The sequence below is a fragment of the Lagenorhynchus albirostris genome, chromosome 19 (assembly GCF_949774975.1).
Source record: "Lagenorhynchus albirostris chromosome 19, mLagAlb1.1, whole genome shotgun sequence".
In the NCBI taxonomy this organism is placed as follows: domain Eukaryota; kingdom Metazoa; phylum Chordata; class Mammalia; order Artiodactyla; family Delphinidae; genus Lagenorhynchus; species Lagenorhynchus albirostris.
In genome coordinates this window covers 50975892-51003240 of record NC_083113.1, presented here as the reverse complement: position 1 = coordinate 51003240, position 27349 = coordinate 50975892, and the positions used below count along the sequence as shown (strand labels likewise).

Sequence of the window (27349 nt, the reverse complement as noted above, 5' to 3'; positions counted from 1 at the left end):
TAATCGCTGTTAGCAGTGCCCATTCGGAAACGACTCAGTCCCCACCCCATGCCACACCAGCCACCCCCGGCCCCTCCAGAGTAAAGGAGGAAGAAGAGATCCCAGAAGAGGCTGAATCCACATCCCCTCCGGTGGAAGGCGGAGAGAGGGCGGCCCGGCCCTTCAATGAGCTAGATCTTCCAACAAGGTTTGCATTTGCATCTGTTTCTACCTCTTGAGGTCTCGGGCTGCACACGCTGCTGCCCATCCAGGTACGGGGAGACACACCTGGGCTGGGGCATGAACCGAGGGGACACACAAGGTAAAAAGAGCCTGATCATACTTCTGGTGTGCTCGCAGGCAGGCTTCAGAACAGAATTCCACGTGGTAGCATCCACATGGAATTTCAGTGTGAGAGTTTTTCCTCACCTCAGTCCAACGGCATCTAAAGGGATGGGTTCGGAACTGGCAGCCTTTCTTTCATTCGTCATTATGTTTTACACACAGGGAAATTTTGATGCCGAAAGATGGGAGGGGACGATGAGCAGAGAGTGACACGTGTTTTTACGGCAGCTCAGTCAGCAGCACTTAAACTCACTTCTGACACTTCTCAGAATCTACAGACCTGGAAGGACTGAACTGTCATCTGCCTATCCAGGAGAGATTTCACTTTGGCAGTGTTTCAAAAGGAAAGTCGCTCGCGTCTTTTATGCGTATTTTCACTACCACGCTATTTCTCTAAGCCCATGAAAAATGCTGGACTCTCGAGAGACGGATAAAAGGAGGTTTGTGGCACAGGGTTGGCTAAGAGGAAAATCGCCTTTGTTTCTGAACCTAGGAGTACAAAAATTCAGAGTCGTTTGCTAAAATCTAGAATTAGGGCAAAATGGCTGCTAGCTTTCCTCCAAGAGTTTGGGCTTGTTGATTACAGAAGGCAGTTGGATTTGATGATTTCTGAATTACTTAACGGTTAAAAACTAATGGTCCCGTTAAGACTTGGAAGATAGTCCTGTTATGTAACAGCTGGCTCTCCTCGGCTAAATGGTTCCCGTCCAACGTGGTCTGAAACCAGGACTGGAGGAAGCATGAAGAGGCAGTGCAGCTCAGCTCCCACTAGAGCGGCATGGTGTCAAGGAGAAAGAGGAGAGTCACAACGGAGGAAAATCCTACGTCTGCCACCAACCTGCCAAGTGACCCTGTGAGAGTCACTCAGTCCCTCTGATCTCGGTTTCTGGCGCATTAAGGACAACAGTGCGGCGTGGCGCTTGAGGAGGGGGCCCAGGAATGCCCGACTGCACGGGATCTCAGCCCCTCTGCTCCCTGGCCACGTGCCTTCAGATAACTCACCCTCCCCGGTCTCATTTTCCTCATCTGTGTAATAGACATAATGACAGCACCCACCCCGAGGGTTGCTTTGAGAATTAAATCAGAAAAAGCATGCAAAGGGTTCTGGGTATGGGGCTCATAATAGGCACTCAATAACTGAGCTGTTACTGCTGCTACGGTGGTGGTTATTATTATTCACTCCCAAACAACCACAGAAATACAAGGTTGAGGAGAGTCAGTCACTAGCAGGAAAACACTGCCTGCTTTCTGGCCACTGAGACAATGGCTCGTGTGAGGTAAAGTGGGCTTCTGCCGGCCACCACTCTCTTCCCAGAGCCGAGAAGAGAGCTGGGGCTTTGGAGGCATGCGTTAAATGCCTGTTAAGTGAGTGAACAAGCGGATAAATGAATCAGGAAGGGATAAAAAAGCAAATGTCTTAAGAGCGGATCTCCGAGACCACTGGCACGGGCTCGCAGCTACCAAACGCTGCTGAGAGCGCACGCAGTAGGGCTCGCCTAGGTCTGCTGGCTGCGTGGGGACGGTACCCAACTGTTTGTAGGAGCGCAGGGCCGGCACCTAAGGGGATGGAGCAGCTCCCACTACAGACTCTGAGTTCACATTTCGACCTCAAGTACTCAGGCTACGGGATTGCTCCAGAAAGGGCTTTAGAGAACAGACTTCTCACCAGTCTAAAACAACAGAGTGAAAGACTAAGGGAGAAATAAGAAGAACTGGCTACTGGACAGCACTGAGGGGTCAGATCTGAATATCTGGTTTAAGATACCTCCCCTTACATCCATCATCTGCGTGGAGAACTATAAAACCAACGACCCCGACAGAGGCGAACCCCCAGACAGTTTGTCATTTTATCAGTGTTCTCCGAATTCAGCCACTCGGTGCCCCTTTTGGAACTGTTTTATCCTTGGCACCTCCTGTACCATCATTAACTTAATCCCTGTGTTTAAATCAACTCACTGAAAAAGAAAAATTAAATGAAGTTATTTGTTAAAGAAATTTAAACCACTGTGTTAAACGAGAAACCAGTATTGCCTGCCCTAAATAATATGAGGGAACTGTAAAAATAAACACTTGGAAACAAAATATTGTAATGAAAATGAAGCTAACCACCACTGCTTTCCTCAGCTCTGGCTCTGAGGGCTGCTCTGTTAGAAAGATGTTGGCAGGGATGGCAAAAAAATCTGCCGGTCCCTAGCGAAGGCTTCCTCCTTCAGGCATTTTGAAAGTCTGAGAAAGATGAGGGAATAAAAAGGAGGAAGTTTCTCATGATGTGCGTCCACGCTTTTGGAACCACATTCACGCACCACGTAAATCACCGCAGGTTTGCGAAACAGCAGAATCTTCTTCTCGTGCTCTGACGTTCAGCCCCCTTGCAGGACTGGAGAGCGGACCTTACTTGTTTCCAAGTGCAATTAAAATACACTTTTCCTCGGTTCTGGGAGGCACTGCAAAAATATCTGTAATCAGGATGCAGCTTACAATCAGGTGGCTTTTAGGAGCCACTTTTACTGCTGCTTAGTACCGTCTTTCCCTTTTTATCTGGGCTGTTATGAGATTGATGACGCATCTCAAAATGAGGGTGACTCAGAGTCAAGAAAATACGGTACACCTTCACTGGGCCAATATAAATGAGCCTCCCGTCTGGACGCCAAGACAACACAATAGCCTTCCGGCCTCCCCATTGTGTTCATCTGATAAAGACATTACAATACAAGCTATTATGATCTATAACCCTCCACTGGAACACTCACACATTCTTGGCCTTGAACGCTTGAGCAAAATGCTGCACGCTATGGAGCAGAGCGAGGTCCAGGGTCATTGCTTCTACCTTGGCTTTATGCTGGAATGAGAGAAAATAAAAAGAAATGATAAATAACAGCAAGTTTAGTTCATGGTATCAAGTTACAGTAAATGTGTTATGGAACATGTCGGAATTCCCCTGTTTAATATTAGACGCCCAGAGAGAATATAAATCATCGGAATGAATGGAAGAACGGGGCGTTTTACTGCCAAGTTGAGGGAGGATGGGAGGCTGGGACTCTGCTGAAACTCCATGCTGGGGGGTTGTGCTGTTTGACTCAGCGCACGAAACAGGGTCCTAAGGGTCCTCGGGCTCACACAGCTCCTCTCCATCTGCCTCCTAAAAAAACTGTAATGATAGGGCAACACCAGGACAAGGCCTGGCTCCTGCAAGAACTCCGGAGACCACGTGTTAATCTCAAAAGCTGCCCTCCGGTTCTGAAATGATTCCACCAAGCCTGCATGAAAAATGAGAGACAATTCATGTACAGAAAGTACAAACGCAGGCAAAACTCGTTTATATCAACGGAGCCTGACTGCTCAACACCTCCCTGGTTTAGTAACCCTGTGAACCCTATAGATGGGCAGGGCACATATGAATGGAATAATGATGCTATTAATGAGGCCATTAATGTCTATGCTGAGCCGATGGTGGGCGGGCACTTACAGGCGTCATCTCATTTCATCCTCGGGACAACTGAAGGATACGTTTGTAGTTTGCCTGTTTTACAGTGTGGCATCTTATAAGAGATTGCAGAGCTAAGAAGTGTGGACGGCAAGACTTCAAGTCAGTCTGACACTGGCTGGAGCCCAAGTTCCCTCCTGGAGAGACACCAAAAGGACTGCAGTGGTCAGGATTTGAAGCCTGTTCCACTGCAGGGCCTCCTAGCACACTTCTGGAAAGATCAGAGTTGCCTTGTATTTACAGAGCCCTCCCAATTTTTGAGTCTCGCTGGACTTTGGAGTGTGAGCTGAAATGCTATCACTTCTTAGACGTCCCTCCGCTGAAGGACAGACTGCCAGGCCACCTGCCTGTTCAGGTAAGCAGATCCCCATAAAACGAATGGTGAGCTTGGGAATTCTTGTCTAGACTGCGATGTTAAAGTAAGACTATGGAGACTAACACAATACTAGAATATTATGAAGGGGGATGCAAACGGCACTGCTGGGGACATCCTCCACCCGAACGGATGCAAACTGTGCTGAGAAGCTTCGTGTGTCTACGGCAGTTCACCTCTGCCGCCTAGGTCCTGGGCTCCGACCCAAGTCCCGGGCCTTGAACAATACATGTCAGGCCGAGACAGCAGGAAAGCACACTGACTTTGGGCCCTGTAACCTTTCTGAGCCTCAGTTCCCTCATCTGTAAATGTGAATATTATCTACTCTCAGCGTTGTGAGATTAAGTATAAAGCATCTAACAGCCCGCCTTGAAGAGACAAAGTATTTCATCAGTTTAACCAGGAGGAGATAAGATGCCCGTGGTGACGAATTCTTCCCCTGAGGCCACCGTGTAGTAAACCGTGGTTTGGGTGGGCAACAGTGCAGCAAGGTGGATGAAACGATGTTGACGACGAGCACCGGTGCCCCCCGAAGACCACATCGCACCAGATCACTGTTGGCTCCTGGAGGATCCAGGTCCTGCCCACTAACAGAGCCCAGTTTTAGGGAAAGGGCGTAGGGAGGGATTCAATGACCTCCCCAAACCCCAAGAGCTTATCAGTGACAAAGGCAAGCTGGCCAAAGAAGATTTAAATTCCTCAGGTAACAGCAGCAGATGCTCAAACCTGCAGATTTTGGAAGACGGAGAAGTGTTTAACCTGACGCAGGAAAAGGGCAAGAGCCAACACATGGGTTTTGGTTTTTTTTTGCGGTTCGCGGGCCTCTCACTGTTGCGGCCTCTCCCGCTGCAGAGCACAGGCTCCAGACGCGCAGGCTCAGCGGCCACGGCTCACGGGCCCAGCTGCTCCGCGGCATGTGGGATCTTCCCGGACCGGGGCACGAACCCGTGTCCCCTGCATCAGCAGGAGGACTCCCAACCACTGCGCCACCAGGGAAGCCCCAACACATGGGTTTTGTTAGGGAAGTATTGCACCTGGAGGGTCCAGGTAAGGCAAGGCCACGCCCCTCATCCTACAGGGAGGGAAACTGCCCCCAGGAGAAGAGGATGCACTTGAGTGATACTGTACCCCATGCGGAGCGCTTGGGTCTCCAGATAGGGAGCAACTCCCCCCCCCCCGCTTTCTGTCTGCATGACGGATATTTATCTGTGGCTAAAACCTCTTCTGAGTGGGAAGTCTGCTAATGGCTAACTTGTCTTCCCCATAGATTCTTATGCCTCCTAAATGCTCAACTCCCCAATCTGATGTCCCGAGTGAGTGAGTAAAGTGGCCTTTCACCCTCATCCTGCCCGCTCCGGCCCCAGCCTCTCCCGGCACAGAGCACGGCACGCACCGCCAACACAGAATCTTACAGAACTTTGAATGGATCACAAGAGGAAAGTCAACTATTTCATCTGTTAAGGAAGGGGTGGAAAGACATTGCTCCTCTCAGCCGAGCCCCCGATGGAAACCCCAAGGGAGACGCTGGCTACATATTAGAAAAATGGATGTTCATTCTTCCCCCATAAAACAGGGAGAACATTCCCAGATGGTGACCCCAACGCAATATGTCCAATGAAAATGATGTCGCAGCCAAATGGGCCAGTACATTCTTCTAAATGTGCAACTTACATGTGGTAAACTGTCTTCTGGTCCTCCCCCTTCACTTGAAGATAAAGCACAGGGCTGCCACTACCAATAAGCACAAAATCAGACCGTACACATCCAGGGGGAACAAGGGGTCACAAGCCATCAAGTAGTTCAACAGACTAATCCACAGGCTGTGTGTTACTAGGCTCCTGGGGACAGTGATTCACGTCCACACGCAATTACTCAGGTATTTCTCCTGCCCTCGGTATCAGGTTTCCTGTTTCTGCTACTGACCCTGAGAAATGCAGAGAAACTGTGTGCGCAATTCAGTTAAGTCCAGTGAAGGAAAAACACAGCTTTTAGAGTTAAGGTGTGTGTATGCGTTGATGTGTGTGGGTTGGGGGGTTTGCTCCTCCGACTGGCAGACAAACTTAATGTGATAGAAATGTTTACCGTGGGACATGCTCTAAATGAGAAGGCAGGGGCTGACGGACTGCAGACAGAAAGCATTTCTGAGGGCTAAGCTGCTGATTGCTAGGTGAAAGCACGAGGCCCCATCTGCCAAGGTGAGCTTTCCCGCTGAGTCTGACTATGAACCTGGGACTGGCCACAGTTCACTATCTTGGTATAACTCACTTTTGCTGCTGTTGCTGTCGTTAACTTTAATTTGGAACGAATTATAGACTCACAGGAAGTGGCAAAAATAGTAGTGAGAGTGCCCACGTACCCGTCTCCTAGCATCCGCCGAAGGGGGCATCTTATCCAAGTATAGCACATTATCAAACTTAGAAAATCGACACTATCACAGTGTAATTTATTAGACCACAGACATGACTTGGATTTCACCAGTTCTGGGACGCACTCAGTTCCTTTTACTTGGAATAACTGCGTGTATAATTCTTTTTATCACGTGCACAGATTCAAGATACAGAACTATTCCGTCACCACTAAAGAACCGTTGAGTTTTTTTTTAAGATGTTAAATCTGTGTATGCCGCTCAGGATGTGAAAAATTCAGGCCTGTTTGGCCAGAGTGTGCCCTCTGGATTGGCAACAGATGCCCATACACAAAGTCCTAGCTTAAAACGCTGTTGTAGCTTGGAATGGCCAACAAGATATGCTCCTGTTTCCTTAGTGTGGCTCACACAAGTGCCTCCGTATTGATCAGGATGAGCTTCAGTAAGGAACAGCCCCCAAACCTCAATGTCTTAAGACAACAGACAATTATTACTTGCTCACGCTTCATGCCCATCTTAGGTCAGTGGGGTCCCGTTTATTGTCGCTGGCCAGGGGCCCCATCAGGTGGAGCCTCCTCCCTCTGTAGCCTCACCAGTCTCTACAGTGCGGGGAAGAGAATGTGACAAGGTGCGCGTGGAATGTCACAGGCTTCCACCCAGTGGTGACACATGTCACGTGTGCTCATGTTTTGTTGGCAGGGTAAGTGTTGTGGCTGTGCTTAGCTTCGAAAAGGTGCAACCCTCCACGTGCCCAGCGAGAACAGAAATGCAAACATATGCACAATGAATAACAGTAACGACTAACACTCAGTCCATGATTTTGCCCCGTCTACCTCTCTAGGCTCATTTCAGGCCACTTCCTGCTTCATACTTTCCATTAGTGATAGAAAAATTTAGAAATGACAGATGAACGTGGCCAAAAGACAGCATCTATAATCCCCCCACCCCAATATTAACTGTTAGCTTTCCAAAGGTCCCTCCCCTCTTCCCTCCCTCTCTACCTATCCATCTATCCAGCCAGCCGGCCAACCGTCCATCCACTTAGCTTTGGTTAACAGAAACAACTTCTTACTAGAATTTTGAATCTTAAAACGCTATAAAATGCCTCTCTCAACCCTTCCCCAAATCCTCACCCTTTTCTTTAATCACAGCAGTACACAAATTTATCATCTCAGGCAAAATAGGAATGTAAATTTATTTTAAATTATGTATACAGATGCTGGCGCCCATCGCTTTCAAAGAGAACTGCACAGGTGACATTCCACACACGAAGCACCAGGCAACGCCTAAGTCATTGAGAAGCCCACCTGCTCCCGACACCCCAGGCTCAGCCAGAAAGACACAGGAATGAAGCAACCCACACGCTCTCCTTCCATTTCCCTGGAAGTCAGGGGACGCTCGGTGGCAGCACAGTCCACCCACACTCTCAACAGACCACGTCTTCTTGGTTTGTTCTTTATTAAGTTCAGAAAACCCGGCTTAGTGATTCAGGAGTCTGCAAATGCAGAATCAAAGGGGTTCCTGCTGTTGTTATGTAACAGTGATCTCTCATACCGTTTTACGACTATAAATTAGCCAAGTATGACTCAGATGTGATACTGCCTGAAACCAAAGGAACCGTATAGGGACTGTGCGGTATTTAAAGGGAGAAGTGGGAAGATGTTATCATCCACGGGAGACGGCAGAGTTGGGCTGACCCGGAACCACAGACCAGCATGACCACAGTGCTGACAGTGCGACTTCAGGGGAGCTGTGTGACTGCTCTGGGCCTTAGCACCAATGCCAAAATGTGCGTTTGCCTTGCACGATTAGGGTAAAGATGAGATATGATGTATGTAAGATACGGGGCACATAAATAATAATAATCATTTGTAAGGCCACTGCTAAAATGTCATGTCCACTGTTTGTTTTTCAATCATAAAGCATATTAGCAGTTGCAGTCTCCCTTCTTTATTTCACAAATTTACCTGAAGTAGCTCAAAGTATGAACAGCAGCTCTGTGATGGACGATGGATGATACATGACCCCAGAGCAGGAGGAAGGAGGCTCACCGAATCCCCCAGAGGCCAAGGTACCCCAGTTTCCAAACTCAGTAAGTGTTCTGAACCTGAAAGGTGTCAAGGCCATGGCGAAGGCCACAGACTCAAGCTGGACCTCCTGGGTCTAAATCCCACTTCTAACACTTACCAACTGGCGAAGTTACTTCTTGTGCAATCAGTTTTCTCTTCTGTAAGATGGAAACAAGAGCACCTGCTTTATCAGGAAATGAGGTGATATATGTAAAATCCTTAGAATAGCGCCCGACACCTGAGCAGTATTCTGTAACTGTTACCAAGGAACAGTATTACTCTGATTGCTTTTGTTGTTGTCTTTAGCACTGTTGTCAACAACATCACCATCATCATCACCATCATCACCATCATCATCACCATCTGCACTGAGCTGCTTCACTCTTCACTGAGACAGGTGAACGGGGCCCAACTGGCCGATGGCAGCAATCTGAGAACCCTGGCCATGTGAGCCCTCGCCCCACAGTACCCTCTTTCCTTACAGTAACCCTCTGTGGGCAGCTATTATCACTCGCCCATTTCACGGATGGAGAAAATTGAGTTCATAAAGTGACTGCATATCTTCATGCAGGTAGTAACTGGCAGAACCACAATTCACACCAAGCCATGATTTTCATCCCTACTGCATACTCCACAAGGCCCACATGGCCCACCTGTCCTCATGCCCCTCAGAGGCCTTCACACCAAGGCCAATCCCAGGGGAGACCACCAGATCTGTAATAGCCTCGTACAGAGGCAGCATGCTGTCCCGTTCCTGGTCCACAATAAGAGAGACAATATTTACAAGAGTGAACTCATTCACTCATTCATTCGCTAACTCTGCCTCTAAAGGTACACATATATCCCAAAGATCCCATCTCCTTTACTTCTTTTCTTTTATTCCCCATCATTGCAACACCACGTAAGAGGAAATATCTCACACCCATAATCCGCTTACCATCAATGGAAGAACAAAAAAGATAACATCTAATGGTAATAGGCCTTTGGAAAGCTGTATATAAATAATTTCAAGCGACCAAACGTATTTAAAAAACAGATTATTCTTTAAAAACCATTATGAATTGTAAACTATGAATTAGCTAGAGTATATCAATGACTTTTCTCCACTATCCCGTAATGAACCAAAAGTAGCTGGTCTGGGAACCAAGCTGTTGTGTGTGATGGGACCTCAAGGTGAACTCAGGTGGGCACACTTCAAAATACTCTCATCTAGTCCAGGAGTCTTGTTTCCTCTACTCAACTGGACCAAAGCATCCCCACTGCACTCTTTCTACTCAATCCTAGGCTAGCAGCAGGTAAGATCAGCTCTTCCTCCTGTTATGATACAAGGGCCACCTGTGAGCTGGTCAAAAAGAAGAGCACACGGTAACAACTGTTGGAGATGGAAGGATAGAGAAACCCAGACGAATGAATGGGAGCAGGGAGCCCAGCCTCCAACACACCCAGAGGAAACTCTCTTTCAGCAGATGGGGACTCACCCTATGGAGCCACAGGGGTGAGACTGACCATGTACCGTGAAGGTGCCAATCTATGTGAATTTGATGGGTGTGCGCCTACCCTCTCTTACACTTAGAGAAGAGTTCGTTTCAGGGTTTCCCTAAGAAAAAGCTCTCATGTACATATATTTATTGATAACCAGAGCCAAAAAAATAATGAGCATCTATGACATGCTTGGCATTTATTTTTCATTAAAGAGTCATAGGAAAAAATCTTTTGAAGTATCTAGCATTTCCCCCATTCCACAGACTAGAAAACAGAGGCTGGTATGGTTTAAGTGGCACAGCCTAGTCAGACACAGATCCAGGTTCCCAACTGGTTGGGATGGTTCCAGGGCTCGTGTCCTCACTGGAGTACCACACCGCGCTGTAGCCCTGTCCACATATTCTTCAACAGATGACGCTGAGAAGCTATGAAGAAAGTAGCACCCTCTATATATTCCTGTTTGTGTCTCTTTTGCATCATATTTATTTCATACACTTCAAATTTACAAGAGAAGCCTAGTGCTGAAAGAGAAAATGTAACCAAGGCAATAATCTACATTCAGAGCTTATTGCTAACGGCCTCCTGCACACTCTAATCCAATGGGTCCTAATTGCGTCACGCCGATGCCTCTCACCCTTCCACTTTACATACACTTGGTCCTGACTTTATGTTCTGAAACCTTAAATACGAGTTGTCACATTTACAACAGCAGGAGACACTGGTGCTGAGCATGTTACTGACATGACAGTATTCACTGAACTACAATACAGACCTAACTACACTGGTTTCATAATTCACCAACATCCTATGCGGGACTTCACAACGCCAATTTCTCCAGTATCTTTTAAGTGATGTTAATGGTGGCCACGGGTGGCGGCATTTTCGCTGGGAAATGCAGGAATAGATAGAGACTTGCATCTCCTTTCAGCTCTTGTACCTCTCAGGAGAATAACCCAAACCAGCATCGTGAGCGAGCCTGATGGGGAGTTTGCCCAACCTTGGGACAAGCCTAAAGATTAAAAGGACGTACTGATACGTGCTCTTTCTGAAAAAGCATTTCTCCCCAAGGAGAAAGCAGAGTTTAAGAGTCTCTTTTACGGCTCTACACACCTGTACCAATCTGTACACCACTGTGCCTTCAACAAGGAAAATGCTCTTAGGGAAGAGTCCAATTTCGAAATAGGGAACCAAACCAAAAATGATCCTTAGCAAACCCCTGGATTTTTTCTTACAGCGTTGAAGGAGAGGGGTTGATTTTGTCAGATCAACCATCAGGCAGCAGCCTTCACTCCTGAGCCCTCATGAGTGCCCTTCAGCTCTGCCTTCCCCACTAAATTCGTAAACACCCCTAATAAGAAAATCATGACAACGCTTTCTTCGTTATATACAGGTCAGAATTTCTGCCTTGGGTGGCTGGAACTCAACTTGCAAAATAACTGTATCAATATCTACAGGTAATTGTGAGGCTGATTCAAGGAGGAACTGCACCGGATAACGACTCATTTAATTTGGTATATGAGTTAACGCTCCACGTGAAGCAAAACTATTAAAAATGCTTAGACGGTAATAGGCAATATTTTGCACTCTGGATAAAAAAATGCTTATCTTGCCAGAAACAAACAAGAGAGTGAAAATATCCGAAAACCTTCCAACTTCCCTCTATGCGATGTATTCACTTTGCGGCTTAAAAACAGTTTCAGGAAGGACAGCAAATGGCACGGGAGTTTGGCAGTCAACATGAGCGGGCATTTATGCCTTGCTATTGAAGAAAGAGCCTTTTTTTCATAGTGAATTTTTCATTCTAATGTAAGTGATGATTTACATTAACTATAGGTAAGGCACGGCTACATTTTCCTGAAGGATTGCAGGCAAGTAAAGACTAGCACAGTAAGTCGAAGCGTAAAAGCTTTCTCTGTCATAATATTTATTATAATGGCATATAAAATAGCTGAAATAAATAATAGATGATAAAGGTAAATTCATATGATAAAGAATCCTTCAGTAGACACCATTACTTTTGACTGTTCTAGTTTTATATACAGTTGAAGACTCTTAATAAACAGGCCCTATATCTTATGTAAGTATTGGAAACATCAACGCTGTGCTTTAAAGGCAACAGACTGGACATCAGCTAATTTACTGTATAATTAGATCCTCAACAGGAACAGTCTATATATTTTGAATATTTAATAGGTGGGGTCCTTAATGAAACTTGTTAAGGAAAGGGCACTGGAAGCCCCTTCTTTGGGGAAGTTGCTGATAAAAGAAAAATCAGTGTCCCCCACCCCACAAGATTCAGAACGGTGCATAGTTTAAAACATAGAGATGTGGGACCTGTTGATTATCTGCTGACAGGTCAACGGTGGTTAGTTAAATTGACTAGTGAGAGACAAACAAGATTTGTCTGCTCTGGTTGAAAGGCTTCTGAATTCCACATGAAGGACCTGTGAAGTCTGAAAGATGCTCAAATGGAGAGACTCTCTTCATTACCACCCTCAGGATGCAGAGGAACACACACTAACAGGCCAGTGTCCGCCTCAGGGCTTCCCATCCAGGGACACGCCACCCCCAGGGGACATCCGGCGAGGTCTGGAGACATTTCTGGTGGTCACAATTTGTTGGGGGGTGGGGGGCTACTGGTATCCAGTGGGTAAAGGCCAGGGATGCTGAACATCCTACAGCTGCCCCCAGATGGCAACGGTGCCGAGGCTGCATGTGTGAGTTTAGTGAGAGGAACCGTGGTTCACCCTAAGTGGGCTTCAGCGACTTAAATTTATCCTTATTTATAAAAATAAAGCTGGCTCACTAATGAAAGTATAAATAATACAGAAGTGGATAATGTATCAAGTGAAAATATCTCCGGAATCCCTCTGCCCCAAGATAAACAGAGTGACAGTGATGCAAATCCTTCCAGAGTACATTTTCTACACATATAAAAACACTGGGCCATAATACATTTCTACAAACATAGTATCGTACTTCACGGGTTATTATATCATCTGGGTTTTCCCAGTGAACACATAATTGAATACATCTAAATAGACTCCACCCACATTCTTTCCAACCAGTAGGTTTAGCCCATTGTAGGGCTGTTCAAGAATTTATCATCCCCTTTAGATTCCTCAGCCCTCCACACCCTTCACTAGCCTTGTGAACTTTTTACTTAAATTCCCGATGCCTGACCTTCCTTATCTGTAAAAATAGAAATAATAGAAGAACCTCCTCCTGGGGATTACTGTGAGAATTCAATGAGATAATAACCATGGAAAGCACCTTAAACAGATATGCTCTAACTGTTAACGACTGCTGTTGTTGTAATTAATATTATTTTACGTAGTTTCAAGGTTTTTGTTACTAAAAGCAATGCTGCAATACCTATGTTTCGCAATAAATGATTGTTTTTTTCTAGAGGATAAGTTCCTGGAAGTAGAACTGCTAAGTAAAGAGATATCTACATTTTAAACTTTCATAGATTTTTACTGGGTGTCCTCCTAAAAGGTTATATCAATGTCTATTCCCAAGAACACTGCAGGAGACTATGAAAGAAGACCAAAACCACCAATAATTCACATTGACAGTTAAAGTAAATTAAAATGCACAGTCTCATATCTCTGTCTCTGCTTCCTGGTACAAAGTGAGTGGCACAGAGTCGGTTTTCAAGACAGGCTTTAATTTAGAAAATGGATGAATGAATAAATAACACACCACCAAACTTGGGACAAATTTGTAAGTAGAAATAAAATCATGTTAGTGATGTTGGCAGCAACGATTTCCCATTAGCCATTTAGAGAGTCAGGCTTTCCTCCTGGTGCATCAGAATGGCTGGCTGAGGGCCTGCCTCTCAGAAATTGGCCGCACTGCATGATGACAGATGTGAGCCTGGTATGCAGAACATGCAGTAAACATGTAATAGTATCATCACGCTTGGGGACTGACCACGACGGTTATTTTTAATTTATGGGTGAACTGAAAGAGAGAAATCTTTCAGAGGTTCTGCAGAAGCCAAGCAGGATATTCAACAGATAAACTAGAAAAGATTAAGAGTATATGTGCTTCCAAGAGAAATGAGGTTTCCTGCTTAAGTGGCATCCGCCTAAGAAGGCTCTAATAAGTTCCAATGAAAACACCCAGAAAGGAAGGAAAGATGAGAACTCAACATAATATACACACACACACACACACACACACACACACACACACACAAGGCACAGTCAAGTTATCCCCAAATGTTGTGCATCTTTTATGTTAGCTACAAGACCAAATAAATTACTCTTAAAAAGTAACTGAAGACAGAATTGAAACAACAATAACAAAGGTTGTTTTTTCTTGGGTGGGGGGGGCAGGGATTTCATCGAGCCATTGAATCATGTATGGCCTGGTTTTGCTGGTTAAAATGATAGAGACAGTAAATAGTTTTATACTAAGTAAGAGAAAATTTAGATATGTACATGAAAATTTCCAGAAGAAAGAAAAATATCAGAAGAGAGGGAGGGAAAAGAAAAGGGGAGGAAGGGGAGGGAGAGGACTAGGCCAGGAGGGGAGGGGAGGGGAGGGGAGGGGAGGGGAGGGGAGGGGAGGGGAGGGGAGGGGAGGGGAGGGGAGGGGAGGGGAGGGGAGGGGAGGGGAGGGGAGGGGAGGGGAGGGGGAAGAAGAAGAAGAAAGTTAGTTTAGCTTCCAAACCAGCAGCAGCAGGATCAAAAAAAAAAAAAAATGATGCATGGGGTACACTGGATATAAAGAAACTGGATAAATGCAAAAATAATATCCAAGAAAGAATTAAAATTTAATAATAAAGGAAAACACTTGGACACTTGGTAGAGAGGAAACAAAATGAAATTCAGAAATCAGTACAGGTATATACATAACCAAAAAAATAAAAATGGACTTAAATTCACACGTTAAAGGCAGAAACCAACTAGAATTTAAGAATCACCTCTGTGGTGTATAAAATAGTGTGGATAGAGAGAACCAGCACCCCCCAAACCAGTTCTCCCTGGTCCACAGTATGGGGCTGTGCTGAGAAGAGACCGACCACGCAGGAACTACATTTTCCAGGCTGCAGTGCGGTGGGGCGGGGCCTCTAGGTTCCCACCAATGGCCTGTGAGTAGAAGAGTGTGGCGCTCCTGGGCTTCTCCTCACGTGAGATGGGTTCCCTACATTCTTTCTCCTTCCACACGATGGATGTAGATTATAATGATTTCCTCGGAGACAGTAAGGCCACTGGATGAAAGGAGCTTCAATTTACTTTATTTACTAAATGGGCCACAGCCCCCTGTCACTCGGGGGCACCCGACGTGGATCTGTGTCATACACTGGAAATCACTTGGTAAAACTGTTCTCTCACAACTTCAAGTGTCAGTGCGGCTGACTGCTCCATGCTACCTTTTACCAGGGAAGGAGAATCATACTGTTGGCAAGCAGAAATGAGATTTGGGTCATTATAGAGATGCAAAATCCGATTGATTCTGCAGCCCAAACAGCATAAAATAAGCCTGAAGATGTCTTTGAGAGACAACAGCCCAACTTCTGAATTACAACTTCTGAATTAATGCAAAGAATTCAGGCCAGTAGCATGTATCAGATTAGTGCTACAACTCACCACCCAAGCCCTTTATTCCAGACAGTGGCCTGGTAGTCACTATGGAGTACAAAGAAAGAGAGACAGAGGTAGACAGACAGACAGACTGAGATTGCGAGAGATTCAGAAAAAGAAAGAGTCAGGCGTGCCTGTCCTGTGAGGTTTCCAGGGCTTTTCTGACAGCTTCACCAGGACTGCTTCTGGAAGCGAGGTCCTAACAGGAGGAAAGAGTGGTCTGTAACGAGGGGCGGAGTGAGGCCAACTCGGACACGCAGGTCCAAAGCAGGGAATGGACGTCCCTGTCCGTTCAGTGCCCAAAGCATGCAGGTGGCCACATTCATATCCAACTTGCTCCGTGGTCTCCTCTCTTGTAGCCAAAAGGGACGAACGAATCACATCAGGTAATTCTGTTAAAAGCCAGCTAAGTTACAGACTGCGTGTTTTCAGAAAAGCAGCGCAGACAGCGTTAGAGTCGGGGGCGAGGGGCTGCGCGGGGGACACCACCTTATACGTATCCATTAGAAGCCGTTTTGGAAAGGCACGCGTGTGAAAGCAGCTCTGCCTGGGTGCCCCTTCTTCCTGCCGCTTCAATATTTATAAACAGCATCTTCCCTTCTCCCTCTGGCTCGATGATGCAGATGTCCTCTACAGGCAGAGCTTCTGCTGATTACAGTGGGACGGGGTGGCCAGAGCTTTCACCTCTGTAAAAGGTGAAAGGACCAGGTCCATTTGGTCCTTTTTTTCCTCAAGGAAAGCAGACTTTATGAGGCGGCACTCCTTTCTGGGGGTACCAGGTCTGCAGGGCAACCACCAGAAGGATTTGGGGGTGTTATGGCTGAGGGTCACGTTTTCTACTTAATCTAAATGTCACCTCTCATCACACATCTAGGACCTTCAGCCTTCGGGTCCGTGTACACATTTACAAACTCCAGTCCACGAGGCAAACACTCACGGTTAATTAAATACTTCTGAGGTCTTACCCTCCGGCTGGTACTATTCAGGGAAGGGAAGATTATGGACTTTGCCACCTTCTACCCTGCTGAGCCCTTACAAAGTAGACCTAATTACCTGTACTTTAGAAACAAAACAAAGGCTGAGAAAGCATCCAAAAAACCTGCTCGAAAATCATCTAATTAGTACCTGGCAGAACGGGGATTTCAGTTTCGCCTCCACACTGATAAGCTATTTCTCCTTACAAGATAGTATTATTGCTTTGGGGCCAGAACTTTCTTTAACCCTGAAATTACCCCTAAACCCAGGAGATTATGGTGGGGTCCAAAAGTACTTCCCTCCCAAGAATGTTGTTCTTTCCATGAACCCAAAGCCTTTACACTTCTTTCTTTTATGTTGACCATTAAAATGGTAACTTTATGATTTAAAAAAAAAACAAACAGCTGACTTCCACCTCTCCCCTCACCCCATCCCCCAGGCTCTGAAAGAGCCAAGTTTGATAACTAAGTCATGTGTAATTTGAAATGTTTCCATATGCGTGGAAATAAGATACTAATCTAACCACCTGCTCATTCTAATTTAGTGAAACAGACTTTTCTTTCCAAATGGCCATGAGTCCTTTAGAAAGTCAGCAAACTTTTTCTCCAATGGACCAGATAGTAAGTATTTTAGGTTTTGCGAGCCATACAAACTACTCAACTTCTGCGGCATGGAAGCAAATGCCGCCATAGATAATGGAAAGGATTGGGCATGGACATTTGCAATAACATTTTATTTACAAAAACAGGTGTTGGGCTGGATTTCCTCCTAGCAGGACATAGTTTGATGAAACCTGTATTAGGACAAGAGTCAAGAAAGATGGCTGTGCTTCCTTAAGTCCGACAGTCCTGTACTTAATATGAGCTGCAGATTCCACTGAATGTAGGAGAAAGAAGAACATCATACCATGCCTTAAAGTGTGTGTTGTCTGATCACACAGGCCATCAGATAAAGATACAGCTAACACACGGCATAAAGAGTCCCAAGCAGTGTGTACAATGGACTCAGCGGTATCTGTTAACACTGTTCATTGAAAATAATCTCCTATTAAATAATCTGAGGGCCTCCCTGGTGGCGCAGTGGTTGAGAGTCCGCCTGCCGATGCAGGGGACATGGGTTCGTGCCCTGGTCCGAGAGGATCCCACATGCCGCGGAGCAGCTGCGCCTGTGAGCCACGGCCGCTGAGCCTGCGCGTCCGGAGCCTGAGCTCCGCAATGGGAGAGGCCACAGCAGTGAGAGGCCCGCGTACCGCAAAAAAAAAAAAAAAAAAAAAAAAAAAAAACCTGAATTTTGGGAGTATTACACTTTGTAAGTATCAGCACTAAATGGTTCCTGCAATTCCACATGTCTGCTTGAACACAGGTTTTTTATTTTGTTTTTAATTTTATTTTTTGCTGCGTTTGGCCATCGTTGCTGCACATGGGCTTTCTCTAGTTACGGAGAGCAGAGGCTACTCTTTGCTGCAGTGCCCGGGGTTTTCATTGTGGTGGCTTCCCTTGTTGCGGAGCATGGGCTCTAGGCGTGCAGGCTTCAGTAGTTGTGGCACGTAGACTCAGCAGTTGTGGCTCACAGGCACTAGTGCGCAGGCTCAGTAGTTGTGGCACGTGGGCTTAGTTGCTCTGCAGCATGTGGGATCTTCCTGGATGAGGGCTCGAACCCGTGTCCCCTGCATTGGCAGGTAGATTCTTAACCACTGTGCCACCAGGGAAGCCCTGGACCTTTTTGAAAAATACTTTGGCCACTCTAGAAGTTCATAAAAACCTGTGGAAAATTTGAAATATAGGTTTCTAGACATTTTCCAAGTATACCAATCCTTGGACATTTAGGGTGCAAAGGACAGACGTTTTTTTCGTTGAGCTCAAAGGCATGTTCCCAGATCTGCTAAAGATTCTCTCCAGAATCCTAACAACAAGCATCAAATGAGAAGACCCATCTTGTCCACTGGGTATGTGAACATGATATCTGTCTTGTTCATATGCATTTATAGTGCAGAAAAGCAAAAACAAAGCAACAACAAAACACCACTTCTCTTAATGAAAAGAGAACTATACACTCTGTTTTTTATTACAGAGGAGAGGTGCAGATGTAGACGCAGAGTTTGGGTGGGTGGAACCATTTGGGTGCGATAGGCAGTAGTACACACAAAATACCAAAGCAATGAAAACATGAAATAAAGAGACTGCTCATAGGAGAGTTACTAATGTTACATTTCTTCCATGTCCTGGGATTTTTCCAATCCGGATGACAGCAGTAGATTAAGGGTGAATGAGAGACTATAGCCATTCCCTAAAGTAGTAAAAATTACAGGTCACATTATCATGATTTGGGATAAGTTCATGCCTTCTGTTGGGGAAGGCAAGGATGGCCCTTCCAGCAGGTATGTGAATCATTTTGCCAATGGTGAGGGATTTAAAGCCCTCAATCTTGCTAGGAGTCAGTACCAAGCCTTGCTGAGAACCACAGTTTCTTACTGGCAGAATGGTTTCTCGGCCAAGAACCCACCGAGCACCTGATTTACAGGGACACAAATATTTCCAAACAAACACGAACCCCACTAACAAGAAAAGATGAAAACCAGAACAGAATCGTAACCGCCAGCTGGCTCACGGCCCTGGGATCCTCCAGTGGACACTTTGAGGGTCATGGACCACGTCAAGGAAGAGCCATCAGGCCGACCGTGATGGAAGGTGGGGCAGCCCCACCAGGTACTCCGGGCCGGGCACTCCGCTGAGTGCTTTGCATCCACCTAAGATTCCCTTCTTCACCCTCCGTGCCTTTAAGAGGTAGGTATTCGCATCTTCATTTTGCAAGTGAGTAAATGGAAATTAAACAACTTGAGGTCGAGTAAGTCGGATGAAGGGATCCCAGTCTAACCAACCCCGGATTATCTGACCCTGTTCACCCATAGTGCCTGTAAACTACGATCACTATGACCCCTTTCTATGAAAGGGAGAAGGAATATTGGGGACTCACAGAATCCTTCCAAATGATGAAATTCCAAGTACCTAAGCAGAAAAGGAAAAGGATGAGAGATCAGGAAAAGGCCAGAAAGACCACACGCGTAGGAAAAAGCAGAGAAAATGCCCCATTCTCCTGTTCTCCCAAGATTCATAATCATATGCTACACTGTTCCCTGCAAGCGCAGATATACACAGGGCAGCACATTAATCCTTCAAACACTAACAGATGCTGGCAGGGATTTAGACTGGAATGTATTTACAAAGTGACAAATTATGTTCTGTATTAGAGAGAGAGAAAGCGCGCACCCACAAACAGGCTGATAAATGTCAGCTGCAGTCACGACAAACGGTTTATTTTTATTATACTGTAACCACAAATGTTTTTTTCTTTCTTTTTTTTTTTTTTCCCCAGGGAGTCCCAAAGATTTATTTGTTGCAGGGAAAAAACAAGATTATATATGACACAAAGTAATAACTGTAAGATCAGTGATATTCCGGGCACCCTGCCCTCCTGGAAAGCTACATCCAGGCTGAACAGTGCTACTAACAACGCTACCTTCTCCCAAGCACAGTAAACGGTTAATAAATCAGCACCAATACAATTCCTTGTAATTAGATACAGCCTTAGTTCACAGACTAGCCAATTGATAGACAATATCCAATTCCCCCTTTACTGGCTATCAGGAGGATAGAGTGACTATTAAAATAAATTTAATGGCTGTGACAGGTAAGAAAATATACCAGAAGCTAAAATGTAATCAGTATCTCCAAACCCAAAATAAAATTATAGTCTTTGCTGCAAACACGGTCCCTGGAAAGGAGGCTTATGGATGGAGAGCGACATCCACAGGCCAAGAAAGGCAAGGTCACTAACTCGAAAGAATGTTCAACCTTGAAAACAAGATAGGGGGCGGGGGCGGGATTTGGCCTGGGGCCCAGAGAAAATGTAAGCATTTATTATTAAGAGACCATCCTGAAGAATTCCTTTCACACACTTGGCCAGTCGAATGTTGGCAGGCATTCTTGAGGGAGCTCCAAGGCAAGATGGCAGAATGGCTGCCTGAAGTCCACTGCCCTGCTTCTCAGTCGGGCCCCACCCTTGACTCCCTCTGTGACCCTGGGCAGGTTCCTGCTCCCCAAGGAGCTTCCATCCTCCCAGCTGTGAGCTAGAGGGTTTAGAGCTCCTGGTATTGCCAAGACCTCTCCCGGAGACCAACCCTCTGTCTGACAGGTTGAGGGATGGGAAATATAGGAGGGTGGGCAGAAGAAAACACGCTGGTGGCCAAGCAGATTCACTAGAAAGAGGAACATTTTCTCTTCTGGGATGCAGGTTTCTCATGACATCACTGCAAGTCACAACTCCCCACACTAACACACTCTAAAAGCAAAATTTTGGAAAGATATGACAGGAACACATAAATATAGTCAAATGCACAGATTACATAGAAGGGTGAAGGATCACACACACGCGCGTGCACATACACACACACACACACACACACAATCCCAATTATGACTACACAGAAAGGTGATTCTTTTTTCCTGATAATGGATAGAATAGACTGCTGCAGTGGGGAGTGGGTGGGGATGACCCTGTCATCAGAGGGCAGGCAGGAGCTCTTCTCTCCTACCCCTGGAACTCACTGCGGGAGGAGTGAGATGGAGGCAGTGGTGAGAAGTACACAGTGACAGTCCCTGCGGTCCAAGGAACAAGATTCAGTCCTGACTCAACTACCTCTTTCATGTGTTTTGACCTCATGGAACCCTGGAACCATAATGTTAATATCTCCTTCACTGTGGGAGGGTTAGACAAGATTAGGCTTGTAGCCTAGAGGGCCCAGCACCCGCCTGCATGTAGGAAGTTATTGATGAACCTTGCCTATTATTTTTAAGCTCGGGCTGCTCCCTGGAAACCCACCCCCCAACAAAGCCCTTTCCAATCCTAAAAGAAATACCTGCCTTTCCCACAACACCATGACAGTTTATTTTTCCTTTATCCTAATTCACATCCCATCACCACTTCCTCATGTCTTCTTTTATTGTTTCTAAAGGGCAGGGGGTGGCAGGGGCATAAGACACAGATTCAGCACTGAGCATGCTCCCCTGAGTTCCCTTCTGTTCACTAGGCCACTATGTCCCAAAGAGCAGGCCTCTGTTCTCAGTAGCCTATGGTGACATGAAATCCAAGGTGGGGAGCAAGGAGGAGGACAGTGAAAAGGGGAAATTCACTCCATCAAAATGGCAGAGTCCATCACAGAAACCAACCAGAAGAAGGTCCTGAAGGAGATGGTCCATCCAAAGTTGCAACAATTTGAGTAACAAAATAAATATTAGTGGACTATAAACTATAGAATAAAATACATACCTGTGAATCTATACTAATATAAATAAAATAATTGAATCAATCAACAGATGGGGAAGACAGGACCACTCTTCTTTCAGAAGAACTCCAATGAATCAATGTAGAAACCAATGCCAGAAATACAAAATCACCATTAGGCAAACACCACCACTGTAATAACTGCTATAGGCAAGATCTACTCACGGATGTTGAAAGTCAATGTGTGAATGTTTAAGGAGAAAGAGAATAGCAGCATAATCTCAAAGCATCTCCCCCCAAATATTTATGCAGTACGAAGAAAAAATTAGTAACAAATTGATGTTGGAGAAACTCAGCAGACATCACCTTCACCAAATGATCAAAGTGACTTCACCAGTAACATCACCAGTCAAAGATGTACCAACATCATGCACCACCTGACCTGCTTCACTAAGAAGGACACAACATCATTTCTAGGATGCTCTTGCCAAAACTCTGCTTTAACTTAATCTAATCATAAAAGAAAAAAAAATCAGAGGCACCAAAGTCTCAAGATCAGGAAGGACAGGGAAGGAATGAAGAACTGTCAGAGACTAGAGGCGACCAAGAAGACACAATTAAAGGTAAGATGGGATCGTGGACCAAATCCTGCTCTAAAAAGAAGACAGTGATGGAAAACTCGTAAACTGTGATTAAGCTGGTATAGTAAATATTAAAAACTAATGCCAATTTCCTGGTTTTGATAATTATATTATGGTTAGGTAAGCTGTTAAAATTAGGGGAAGGTAGGTAAACCCGCTGTGCATTTTTGTAACTTCTATGTAAGCCTAAAGTTATTCTGAAAAAAAGTTCATAAAATACAATGAAATGACTGTCTTTTGGAGTTGGTGTTTTGTGTTAAAATATCCTTTCTTTTATAAAGTAGTGTTGATTATTGATAGAGGCATGTTGTAACATTTGTTGATTTTTTTTTTATTAGTGTCCTTTTTAGGAAAAAAAAAAACCCAACACTTTGGCAAACTTAAGTTGGTGTCCTCCTCATTTTTGTTTTCTTTTGAAAAAGTTTAGGGGATCCTGAAATCCAAAAATCTAAGAACCACTAACTAAGCTCATTTAAAAGTATTTACTGGGACTTCCCTGGTGGTCCAGTGGTAAAGAATCTGCCTTCTAATGCAGGGGATGCGGGTTCGATCCCTGGTCGGGGAACTAAGACCCCATGTGCCAAGGGGCAACTAAGCCCGCGCACAACTACTGAGCTTGCACACCACAACTAGAGAGAGAAAACTTGCACGCCACAACTAGAGAGAAGCCCACGCACCGCAACGAAGAGCCCGCATGCCTCAACAAAGATCCCACGTGCTACAACTAAGACCCAATGCAGCCATAAATAAATAAATAATCTATCTTTAAAAAACAAATAAATAAATAAACACTAGTTTTAAAAAATAAAGTATTTAATGATGACTGGATACTGAAGCAAGGAAAGTTTACAACATGAGCACTGTCCTCTTCACAGAATACTATCAATATTCTAATCACAAAACTTAGGTCCCTATGCTACTGCAGTGTCAAACCAAAATGAAGGTCATGGTCACCTCTTCCAGGAAGTGCCCCCTGATCACTCCGGGTCTATCATGCTTGTCTCCCACTGTGGGAAGCAGGGATCTAGCACAGAGTCTTTGCTTCTTCATGTGCTTCTCACATCAAATTTTGAGTTTCTTAAAAGGAGGGCCTCTCATTCACATCCCTGTATCTTCTAAGAGGTTTCTCCCCCCAGTGAAAATTCAGGTTATTAAAAAAATAATTTACATTCATGTCTGTAGCTTTTGAACGCAATTAACTGTTTCAATATATAAGCTATGAAATGCTGAGAAACTCACAACCTAACTCATTTTAAGTCTTTCTATCTTTCAGCCCCAAGGTGGGTTTAAAACAAACTAACAACAAGTCGCTTCATTTATTTCCTAAGTACCAACTATTGATCCCTTATATTTTCTAAGTGCTCTCCTTATAGCAGTTTTGGCACCCTGGTGATTAGTGCTTTAATAAGGATTAAGCACATTAGAAACCTCAACTTGCACACGCTACATTTCAGATTAGCCTGAGAGCTTTAAAGGTTTTTACGTGAAACGTTAAAAGTTTTTGTTTAACATACTTTTGAAGTTGAGAAGAATACCGGGACAAGTGTACTCGGTTATCAAGCAAATGCGTGCTCATTCGGCAAGTAATACAAATCATTAGAAAATGATAAATACACAGTGATGGTGAAAGTGTGGAAAAAGAGCCCCTCTGACAAGGCTGAAAGAAGAGTGTGAGTGGGAACAACCTTTCTGAAGAAGAATGATCAATTTACATTAAAAGCCTCCCTTGGCCCAGGTAAACCAGGAGCACTGCTGGTGACTGTGAAAAATGGAAAATGGCATCTGTGCCCAGCAAGAAGGGATTCATTTAATAAGTGATGAAGGCAAAACGTAGAGTCACTGAAATGGTACCGCCAAAGAATACTTACTGATATGAAAAGATGGCCAGAATACGTTAGGAAAAAAAAATCAGACTACAGTGTGATACCAATTTTAAGAAGCACAGATCCAAATATATTTGAATTTTAAAAAAGAAAAAAGGAGACAGACCACGTTAACAGCGATTGCTTCCGAGATTCAGAAGTACTTACTCCTGATTTGTGTATGTGTAACTATGATTGTGAAATCTGTCAAAATAACGACGTTATTTTTCAATCAGGAAAAAATTAATTAGCAGAGTTCTAATTTCATGAAATAGATACATGATACATGAATATATAATATACATGAATGAATTTACAGCTGGCGTAGGCATTTTATTTCCTGGAAGAACACACAAGAGATTATCTTTTGGTAGCAGTACTGATGTTTAATGGATGTTTAAAGGGAAGAGACTTGTCCCTTCGATTTTTCTGTGTTATTTAAAATTTTACCATGGGCATAATTTTTTTTTAAATAAAGAAGCAGTTAATCTTGAATGTGTACTCTGCCCAGCCCTAACGCATAACTCAGTCCCCCTCAAGGAAACAAATCCCCAGGCACGGGAATGACAAAGAAGGGAACAAGCACTCGACCTTCTTGGGATCAAGGCTTCTCCCCCTCTTAGGCGAGAAACCGCAGGCAGAGAAATCAGGCACGACCATGTTCGAATCCGAGTTCTACCACACTTAGCTCTGTCATGACAAGTAATTCACCAAACTCTCCAAGACTCGGTGAAATGAGGTAATTATATACAGCCAGCAAGAGTGCATGGGCGTGCAATTAGGTAGTGAGTATAAAGCATGCAGCAGTGTACCTGGATGGGGAGGAGATCAATGAGCACAGCTAACACTGATAATAGTAACAATCATCACAACAACAATGATTATAATATCTCCAACCCCACAAGGCTGTACTGAATATTGAGAATAACGTATATGGAAATGTTTAGCATAAACAGTCTATGACTATGTCCCAGGGCATGCTCTGATTATACCCAATCCTATTCCCCCAATCAAGGTTATGACAATACCACCAAGACAATGTTTCAGGGAGGTTACAGATGAAAGGGAAGCCACCCTCTTACACACACTGATTTAATTAGTCAAAATACAGCCACTGATGGGAAGAGAGGTGGCCTTGCACGGAAGAACACGGCTCAGTGGAGGCGTCCTATCTTTCCATAGCTGTGTGTGGGGGGGGGGGTGTGGGTGTGGGTGTGGGTGTGGGTGTGGGTGTGTGTGTTAAGAGGGCTATCTGCGGTCTTCCGTAAGCAAGGTCTCAACAGAATCTAGTGGTTTCCATACTGACATTACGGCACTACCCAGAGGACCCCACTAGCAACCCATTTGCTTCCTGTCACAAGGAGTATTGCCAGACATCAGGGACTTTTGTGCCACCATTCAAACTAGGGGCCATCCAGGCCATATGTGCATCAGGGGAGAGAAGGCAGAGTCTGCATCCAGCATCCCCTGCCTGTAATCCCTTCCTCAGCCTTCTGAAAACCCCTTCCTGTATCTCTATAATCGGGTTTCAGAAAACGCAAAAGGAACTGAGGCAAAGATATACAGAGCCACACACAGTCATGTAGAAGTCAGCCATCTAACCTCTGATTGGGCAAAGTGCCCAACTCACGTCACACGCTGTGCATGGGAACTTCTACTTCCACGGGATCCCCTTGCACATAGCACCTCTTTGCCCCACTGCCCTGCCCCTACATCTGCTTAGTGCAGAGCACTGGAGATGAGGTTTCGGGGAGCAAGCCTTAAAATGAGGTGGAGAAGCACGATGCCTCCTCCTTCCCTGCCCGGGGACTACAATTCTCTCATGTGCCCACAAACCCACAGGAAAATGAAGCATTTCATTACAGAGCTTTGAATCTTCACGACTTAGAGGGGTTTTACTTTTATTTTAAATAAAATTTGATTTGAACACATGAAATGCAAACCACCATACAGCATACACTAGAAAAAATATATATGCATACGTGTGTGTACAGACACACACACACACACACACACACACACACGGGAACAATGACTGAACAGGGAAAAACCGTTTCCTAATTGTTGAAGCAGGGGTGATTGGCATGTGGGGGCTCATTATCATCCTATCTGCCTTACTTTTCAATATATTTGAAATTTCCATAATCAAAGGGGGTTTGTTTTGTTTTTTTTTAAAGACAGGCTACATAAGAAAAAACAAAAACATGAAAAACAAAAAAACATAAATGTAACTGAACAGAACTGTATGGAAATATATCAGTAATTACAAGAACATTTAAACAGTTTACAGAGTTTAAATAAGAACATGCTTACACTGAGTCAAGAAACAAAAACCCATATATTTATTGGCAAAGATATCAGAATAGATAATTCGGAAAGATTAACGATAGAACGCCGAAAAAAGCGAAAAGTAAGTGGTTTGCTGAGTGTCTCTGTGCATCTGAAAAACAATGGTCTCTCAAAAATGGAAATGTTTTCCAGCTGTAATTACGGGTTTCCACTGTTGTTCAATATGTCATCAACATCGGCACCGAAATTAAACTGGAATGATGAGCTGATTACCAGGCTGCAGAGCCATTAATGAAATAAAGTGCCTGATTCCCTCTCCAAAGCCATTTGGCAATATATAGAAGTACAGGGGTTTCGGTGAAATAATCATATACCTGCGCACTTGACCCCCTCCAAAAAAAAAAAAAAACCAGCCAACACCCGGTCTTATTCCTATGCCAAGCAAAAAGAGATGAGCCCCTGTACTTCTGGGATACTGGGAGGAGTGTGGGGAGAGCATCAGCAAACGTTTCCAAACAGATGTTTCCAAACAGAAGGTAACGGATAAAGACCCAAACACAATGCCGCACTGAATTCCGCGAGTCACAGATGAACCCATTGGAGCCACTGCA

At 44.8% G+C, this 27349-nt stretch overlaps 1 protein-coding gene across 3 annotated transcripts in view; it reads right to left on the bottom strand.

Moving 5' to 3' along the window:
* WWOX (WW domain containing oxidoreductase) overlaps positions 1 to 27349 on the bottom strand; it is a 977376-nt gene that overhangs the window by 723353 nt on the left and 226674 nt on the right. For all 3 annotated transcript variants that reach the window (XM_060130089.1, XM_060130090.1, XM_060130091.1), the window contains exon 6: positions 3075 to 3163. In XM_060130089.1, coding sequence (XP_059986072.1) covers positions 3075 to 3163 — 89 coding nt within the window. The remainder of the gene's footprint in view (positions 1 to 3074; positions 3164 to 27349) is intronic.